General features: G+C 47.0%; 1 protein-coding gene across 2 annotated transcripts; it reads right to left on the bottom strand.

Moving 5' to 3' along the window:
* Positions 1-3768: 3768 nt before the first annotated feature.
* On the bottom strand, positions 3769-8778 carry ORC6 (origin recognition complex subunit 6). 2 transcript variants are annotated; one of them, XM_016211436.2, is made up of 7 exons: positions 8555-8693; positions 7631-7760; positions 6396-6559; positions 6090-6179; positions 5365-5477; positions 4854-4919; positions 3769-4326 (listed from the first exon to the last, which is right to left on the bottom strand). In XM_016211436.2, exons 1-7 carry the CDS (start codon positions 8617-8619, stop codon positions 4199-4201), a joined length of 756 nt encoding a protein of 251 aa, XP_016066922.2. In that variant the 5' UTR covers positions 8620-8693; the 3' UTR covers positions 3769-4198. The 2 variants fall into 2 exon arrangements, with proteins under 2 accessions (XP_016066922.2, XP_016066920.2); XM_016211434.2 differs by having other exon boundaries at positions 3770-4326; positions 4854-4922; positions 8555-8778.
* Between the last annotated feature and the right edge of the window lie 173 nt (positions 8779-8951).

Here is an 8951-nt window from a genome sequence, read left to right as displayed (position 1 = left end):
CAGCCCGTCACTGGGAGAAACGGGCACACGGCTGCATTGAGGACAGACCGAGGGCACTGCCACCAGTTAGCTGACTTGTAAAATAAGTGAGGGACGCACTATTGTGCAAAAGCAAACAATCCTTTTACTCCCCTCCCTTCTAACCTGATTTGTGCTATACCCACGACCTCTAGGGTCAGCAGTTTTAGTTGTAGTTACTTTGAGTTGTTAATTGGCCAAGCAATAGTTTCACAGCCTTTGAGGGTTTTTGTCCAAATGAAGACTTGTTTTCGGCAGAAGACATGGGCGTGGGCGGGGGCGCGGTCATGCCGCCGCTGTCGTTCTCATGTTGACGGCCTGGCTGGGAACCAAGGGTTTCAGTGCTGGCCTGCTAGCTAGGGGGGGCTTTTGGAAGAGGTGCTGGAGACCCGCCTCTCCTAAGATGGTAACAGGGACTTGGTTTTCAAAGCAGCAGTCCCCCCAGGTTGTTTCGAGGGCAGCCTGCAGAGGGCGCTATGGAGGTGATCCTCAGCCTCTGGGACTTCACGTTCTTGGCATAGGCTCTGAATCTGTCCCCAGAACACTGTAGTGAGTTGCCTGGATCTACAGCAGCAGTGTCACAGAAACATAACGCGAGCCATACACTTAAAAATTTCTAATAGCTCAATCAAAAACCCGGTGAAAGAAATTTTAGTAATTTATCGAACATAATTTATTGAAAGCATTATTTTAGTATGTAATCAACATAAAAACAATTACTGAGATACTGCATATTCTCTTTTTCAGAGGAAGCCTCCACAATCTGGTGTAGTTCAGTTCCCACGTTAGGTCTTCATCAGACCTATTGAATTTGGATAGATTTCATAAAACTCACTGTGGAAAAAGGCTCAAGTTGCTTAAAATACCTTAAATGTTTTCTCATAATTGAATTAAGTATCCAGCTTGACATTTAATAGTTAGAAATTCAGTTCTGTAGTTGTATTAGTTAACTTTAAATGCTTAATAGCCACATGTAGTTAGTGGCATCTACACTGGACAGGCAAATAGAAAAAATCCTTTATCTACCAAATTTTATTTTCCCCTATATGCTGTTATTTTTTACCTAGAGAAATAATTTCTCTCCAGTCTTCTTGAGGCCCACACCAGTGAGAGGGAGTATGGATTTTTGCCCTTTTATCTATTCTGAAGCTTTTATGAAGCTTTAATTTTTCTGGATATTTTTAGTTCTCTACTTTGCTGGTGTGTACGCTTAGCTGAGAATTTTTTAGATTGCACCTGTGCCAGTATCAGCGATTTCCAACAGGACTTTTCCATTTGCACGGTCACTGGGAACTACTGGCCAGAGTAACTCGCAGGCAGTCAGGAGCCTCTTCCATTTTTTAAAATGTATCTTTATTGATTTCTGAGAGAGGAAGGGAGAGGGAGAGATAGAAACATCACTGATGACAGTCATTGACCGGCTGCCTCCTGCACACCCCTGACTGGGGATTGAGCCCGCAGTCTGGGCATGTGCCCTGACCGGAATCTAACCGCAATCTCCTGGATCCTAGGTCGATGCCCGACCGCTGAGCCACACCGGCCAGGCAGGAGCCTCTTTTTCACTCAGCAAATTGGGAAGGGCCTGGGAAACGGAACTTTCCCACTGTTGATGGCTGTGTAACCACATAAAAGTCCTGCCCACACTTTCACCCAGCAATTCTATTTCCAGAAACTTATCCCTCAGCAAAACTTGAACCAGTGGACAGAGATTTATGCAAAATGTTTATCCTAACACTTGCTAGTGGCCCAAGGAAAACCACCCACGTGTGCCTATCAGTCTGGGCTTAGTTAACTAAGTTTTGCTGTGTCCACATGGGGGACACCTTGTGGCTGTTAGACACAGACCTGTACCGATGGCCTTCTTTCCACAGAGCATGTGTGTGGCATCATCGCATTTGTGGAGACATGCTTATATGTGCATCATATTTTCTAGGATATGCAAGAAACTGAACAGGGGGTTGTGGAGAATGGGTGATGGGGAGAGGGGGAATTCTACTTTTTATCAATTGTTTTTTTTATAATGAGCATGTATTGTTTTAAAAATTAAAAATTAGCAACCCCATTGTCCAGTGTGGCCTTGTTTTGACCCCGATTCGAGCAAATAAAAAGCTGTTAGAGACATCCAGGGAAAGGTAATTCTAAAGTGTGTACTTGATGACTGAATTTCTATTAGTTTTGTGAGGTATGAGGATGGTGATGAGGTTGGTTATACTCAGGCTCAATGACTTTAGGAGAAAAGGGAGATTACAGTGAAGCAGGTGTGGCCAATTCATACTAACTGTTGGGTCTGGGTGACCGGCTAGCGGTTTCATTACACTGCCCTCTTTACTGTTGTACATATTTAAAAACTTTCATGATCACATTTAAAAAAATCAGTTAAACCATTAGGAGTTGTTAAAGAACTGAACTTCCAAAATGCCTTTTCAACAGGATGAAACATATGGAGTAAGTGGTATGCCTCCCTCACCTGGGGTGTGAACATGTTGAGAAACTGCTGAACAAAGAATTCCTGCCCTAGAAGGGCATTTGGACAATACTGCTTTAAGGCAAATTCCCCTATCCCCCAACTAATTTAAGAAATAACCAAGTGCCTACTTCGATTCAGATAATCAAAATAATTACAGCCACGGACTTTTAAGGCAAAGATGGGGGGAGGAGGGGAAGGAGTCACAAACAGTAACTATATTTACTCCCATGGAATCAACAGTGAAGAGACAAGCTAAAAAGTGGGAGGAAATATCTGCAAGTCATAGATCTGGTAAGAGGTTAATATCTGGACTGTATGAAGGCTCCTACAACTGGACAAAAACGAACAACCCAATACAAAAATGGACAAGACTTGAATAGACACTGTTCCATAGACAACATACAAATGGCACATGGAAAAGTGCTCAGTAATCACCAGGGAATGCAAATCAGAACCACAATGATAGCACCTCACACCCCTTAGGATGGCTACTTTCAAAACCCAGAAAGGCCCTGGGGCCAGTGTTGCTCAGTGGTTAGAGCGTCCACTGGAGGACTGAAGGGTATCGGGTTCGAATCCAGTCAAGGGCACATACGTAGGTTGTGGGTTTGATCCCTGGCCATGGTGTGTACGGGAGGCAACTGACAGAAGCTTCTCTCACATTGATGTTTCCCTCCCTTCCTTTCTCTCTGAAAAATCAATAAAAACATATCTCCAGGTAAGGATTAAAAAAAAAATTAAAAAGCAATCACTTTACTGCATTCTTCATGAACACGTCTGGCGTGGTAACTCAGAGCCCACTGCAACTTATCTTCCATGAAGGGCTTTTCACGTAGTTTTAATTTTAAAATAAGTAGTATTTAATCAGGTTACATTGTTCAGTATGTGGATATCAAAGAAAATAAACCTTGGCCCATTTGATTTTTTAATATAGCATGAATGTGTAATTCATTACACTAGAACTCTACATGTGAGTTTCTCTATTATAGTATTTACTAAATACTTACTTATAGCAAGTACTGTGCTAAATGCTTTACATGCATTAACTCATACTCTTCCAAAGGGGCAGGGACACCATTTTCAGTCCCACTAATGGATGAGGCACAAAGAAGACAATGAATTTGTTCAGTTTCACAGGGGTAAGTGGCGGAACCGGGTTTACCCAGGCAGTCTGATGCCAGAGTCTGTGCGCTTGGGCACTGCTGAGCAGTATGGCTCGGTGTCCAGCCACCCGGGCTTCTTTCCTGCTACAGTAAACAGCAAGGGGTCCCCCAAACTGATGATAAAGACAAACTGAATACACATAAAAATAATATTTATTAATTTAGGTATCACATACTGATTTAGTCAAACCAAGAAACTTACACAGAAACTTAAATAAAATCTGTAACTCCATTCAGCCTGAATTGTATAGCCTAGGACAGGAGACCTGTCTTTTGCTTAAAAGAGTAAAATGGCTCCAATTCTATTTGCAGGACTGCAGACCCGTGAGAGCCAAGGCTACGCCAACCAGGACTGTGGCTGATGTAATGTATTTGTTGCCCACATCCGGGGCCAGCCTGCTGCCCAGAGCAGGCCCAGTGCTGGTGCCTTCCTGTTACGGGACAGTCTTAGGATCCTTGTTATAAAAGCTGAAAACTCTGGAGCACTCACACCTTTGTTGAGCGGCAGGTACATGGTGGCCTGTAGCACACGGCAGTCTGGCTGCTGCAATCACTCTGTTCCAGCCTTCTGTGCTCTGGCAGCATTTTCCAAAATCTTCCTTTTCCACTCTTCGTAATCCAGCGTCAGGTCTTCATCACTTTGCGGTTTATTTGGGATCTCTACCACCTTCTCTTTTTCTAGGAGAAATTTCAAAAGTGTTTCAAAATTATGTTTACAGATGATGTAAGAAAAAAGTAAGCTTCTTTCAGGTGTCCACTTTAACTGTTAAGGTAACAACAGGGAATAAGACACTGAAATGTAAAGTGGAACCAGCAGCTAACACATCAGATTTTTGCTCGTATGCTCCAAGCATCCCAGACAATGAGAACAGGTAATGCGCACTGAGCACTCATCTTGTGCCTCAAGGCACCGAACCAGGCACTGTAATCACATCATCTCATATCCCACCCTCACTGAAATTCTAGGAAGTGGGTGCTAAGGTGGATAACCTTTTATTGATTTAGAAATTGAGGCTCTCAAAAATTAGGTGATGTTCCTAAAATCACACAGCCAGTAGAAGGTCAAGGATTTAAAGCCAAATAGCCAGGCTTCAGCTGCACCCTACTGACGCGATGCCTCTGTCAATGTGGATACCTGAGCAGCGCAAATGCACGCTGCAGTAAGTGGGTGACTTTTATCGGTCACCCACGCTGGTGCACCTTACCCTGTCCCAGAGGTTCCACCGCTGCCTTCCTTTTCTTCCATGGTGGAGTACCTGAGCCTTGAGGCTCTTCTTTAAGAAAACAGAAGTGTGAACAAGGTTAATTTTTCTCCTATTCTCAAGGGCATATTTCGGATGAAAAATGAAAACTAGGTTTTGTGTGAATGGCTATCAGGAAAAAGGAGAATGCGATGATCTTGCCCTTCTCTCCTTGGCTTCTCTTGGCAGACTAGAGAATCCCCTTCTATTCCAGCTTAAGAGTATGGAGGCTGGCACTTAATACTGAAGCACGTGAATCTATTTTCAGGAATGTTTTGGGGATTATAGATTTTTAAAGTTACTAAGCTACTTTAATTGAACAACAGAAAATACAATTTTCTCACTAAAATGTACCTGGTCCACATTAAACACAGAATTCAAAGCTGCCATTTTGTAAGTTTGAAAATACTGGACTGTTACTGACAGGTTTACATTCTCACATGATACACTTTTGAAACATGGAATTGATACTCACTGTCTATCTGCTGCCCGATCTTTTCTAATTGTTTACACAGTCGATCAAATAAGGCTTTTTTTACACCGGACGTGGCTACCATTTTATTTTTATCGACCTTCAGCTTTAAAATCCTACAAAAGAATTTGATAAGTTACTGTTCTTAAGACCAGTACAGGTGTTTTGTTTAAGTGGAAAACCACAATGGCCACTGCTGGAAAGACAGACTTCATCAGTGTTGTTTTTTTAATCCTCACCTGAGGATATTTTTTCCATTGTTTTCAGAGAGAGTGGAGGTGGGAGAGAGAAACATCGATGTGAGAGAGACACATTGATTGGCTGCCTCCCCCTTGCACCCAGGTGGGGGTCGGGGATCGAGCCTGGAACTGAGGTACGTGCCCTTGGCTGGAATTGAACCTGGGATCCTTCAGTCCGCGGGCAATGCTCTAATCACTGAGCCAGACCTGCTAGGGCACTTCATCAGTTTTAAGAGGTGAACTATGAAACGGGAACACTCAGTTATAGACATGGCTGCCACCTGGTAAGTGGGCTTCCGGCAATACTGTTTTCACGTGGTCAGCTATGTTGTGGGACAAACTAAGAACCTGGTAACCTGGCCATTATTCCTAACGTTATTTATATGGAAACATATGCCACGTTGAAATATATCAAGTTAGAAGTATTACTTGGGAATGAGAACTCCATTTGAGAAGGGTGGACTTTTCTGAATGTGAGCAGACACTTACTTGCAGGCTGTGAGCAGTGCGGCGGTGGTGAAAAGCGGCCTGGAAAAGTCGAGATCCGCTTGCTGTGTCTGTGGAAGGCTGGACTCGTAGCTGAGGGAGAGCAGTGTTTGTAGAATTAGTTGTTAGAAAATAGTACTTCAGGGGATTGAAAATGCAAACCAGAACATAAAAGCTATTTAAATGTATGACATACACATTCTATCACTTTAGCATCTTAGTGATTTAACACAAAATTAACAGGACATTGGATAACTCTGCTTTATGTACTGATACACATTTTCAGTTAAGGTCCTTTATGCCTTGTACCTTTGTAGCATCTGTGCAGCCATGTTCACCGCCTCTGTGCAGCTAAACTGGACGGCCAGGTCTCGTATTCCGATACTTGAGTTCAGGCCCAGTAAACACTCAAAAGATTTAAGACAGCTCTGGTACATCTTCTTGTTCAAACCAGAAAGTTTAGCTACATAATCCTTTGAAAGGAAAACACAAACAAATCATAAGTTCTATACATTAGCACCCCATCTCTTCAGTGAATTCTGCAGCAGGTCACTCCATCCAGAGGTTTAGCCTCATCTAGTGAAACACCAGTGATCACGTCAGAGTGAAAGGCTGCTCTCGAGGTGCTCACACTTCAGAAAGGCAGCTGTGTACATGCAGACAATTTACAAAACAAGTGTTCCTACAGCTGAGCTGCAGAAACATAGGAGATGCCTTGCCAGTCGCCCATTTTTCAACAAGGTGCCAATGTGAAATTCACTGGGAAGGAGGGGGACTGGTTGGATGGGTGGTTGGGAGTGTGGAGGAGGCACAGGGAGAAAAGGGGGAAACTGGGAGAGAAACCAGCTCTGCCTGGGAGAGTTGTCAACAAGGGCCGTGGAACTCAAACAGGAGCCACCAGAAGAGCATTCCAGGCTGAAGAAGTTGTTGCATTTATAAAACCTAAGCTGTTAGAGTGCATGGTTTGTCGAGGGAGCTGTGTAGCTTGGTTTAGTGGTCAAGAGAAGCTGTTGAGTTTGATGGTAACGGGGAGCTAACCCACTGGGAGCCAAGGGCATTCTGACGCCACCATGTAACAAGGACTGCATCAAGTGTGTTACACAGAGGATACTGTTTAATCCTTGTAATGATCCAGTGAGATGCATATTTTCATTCCCACTTTATGGATGAGGACAGTGGAGGCTCACAGAGCTAGTAACTGGTGGTGTAGAGATTTGGCTTCAACATGTGACTTCCCCATTCCCCAGCCTGTGCTCTCAACCACTGTAATACTAAAGGAAAAACACATGTGTGTTTCAAAGTATGTAGTTTAGGAGGATGCTAGCGGCAGCAGGGAGGTGGCCTTGAGTGAAGACTGGCCAGGGAAATTAGATAGTAAAGAGTATGTTGCAAAATTTTTTTCCCCAACTTAACAAAATGGTTTTAAAGTTCATCTAAAATAATAACAGCCAGAAAAATTCTAAAACACAAGAGTTTTGATGGGGACTAGTCCAACCAGAAGTTAAAACGTATTATAATTCAGACGTTCAGCGGCAGCTGCTTACCCTGTCCAAGGGGCGCCTCCTACAGGAAGCGGCCAGGTCCAGGCACACGAGCGCGCGGCTGGTCTCGGTGGTGCGAGCGGACAGCCCGGCGCACTTCACCCGGGACAGCCGCAGGTACTCCTCCGCCTGCCTGCTTACAAGGGCAACGAGTTCACTACAATTCTCCAGGAGTCTGTCCAACACTTCGGTGAACAACTAACTCCTATGCAAATCTGTGCGGGGCTGGGAGTGAAACTCGCATCCTTTGGGGAGGAGGGGTTCTCCCGACTGCAGACACCACCCTGCTCAAACACTACTTTCAGGCAAAAGGAAGTCCTTCGATTCCTCCAAAAACCACCCTTTTTTCTCCCCACATTCCTGGAACAGCACGAACCACGGCAGGGGCCGGCGGGTTACACCAGGGCTCCTTTTCACCGTCCTCTAGGCCAGCGGTTCTCAAGCTTCAGAGTCCGAGACGACCCCTCGGGGCTCGTGGAAACCTGCTGGGTGGGTCTCACCCGCGCGTCCCGTCAGGGGCACGAGGCGGCGACCGAGGACTGGCCTTCCCAACCAGTCAGGACGACCCTGGCTCTGCCCGCCGCTCCGGCCGCTCTCCCCCACCGTTCCAAGGCCGCCCCTTCTATCGCTGGGGTCCCAGCGCAAACAGCGCCCCCGCCCCCCGCCCTTCCCGGTTTTGTTTCCTACGCAGTTGTTGCCAACAGAGACCCCCGCGGGTCCGTGCCCCGTCGGTCCGCTTCGCCGCTGCAAACAGGCCCCGAGAAGTACGTGAGGAATGACGAGCTCTCGGCTCTCGCCCTCCCCGCCGTGCACCCCAGGGGGCCCGCTGCTCCGGGGGCGTCCACACTCGCCCCGGCCCTCCGACAAAGCCCCGAGGGAAAGGCGCGGCCGCCTGGGGAGGGCCCGGGCCGCCGGGGCGCGACTCACCTCAGCACGTCGGGCTCGGCGACGCCCAGGCGCCGCGCTAAACGCGCCATCAGCCCCGACTCCATGGCGCCGACGCAGACGCGCCCGCAGCCGCGAGAAGACGAAACCCGCGCGCGGACGCCGGCCCGCCAGTGAGGGCCAGGCCCCACCCTCCTGCTGCACCCGGATTGGCCGGGGCGGGGAGGCCGCCCACACACCAATGCGGGCCTGCCTCTGCGCACACGCTCACCCGGTGCACGCGCCCAAGTATTTGAATGCGGAGGAGCGGCTCCCGGTCCTCCCGGTCCTCCCGGTCCTCCGTCCCTCACGAACTCCGTACGCGCCGCCTTTCCCTCTTCCAGCCTCCTTCCTGGTTCCGAGCGAGTCCCCGCTTCTGGCACCGCCCCGCCCTCCCCCA

Source organism: Miniopterus natalensis, chromosome 18 (genome assembly GCF_054644295.1).
Source record: "Miniopterus natalensis isolate mMinNat1 chromosome 18, mMinNat1.hap1, whole genome shotgun sequence".
In the NCBI taxonomy this organism is placed as follows: domain Eukaryota; kingdom Metazoa; phylum Chordata; class Mammalia; order Chiroptera; family Miniopteridae; genus Miniopterus; species Miniopterus natalensis.
Note: the sequence above shows the minus strand (reverse complement) of the source record. Positions and strands in the feature narration are given on the sequence as shown.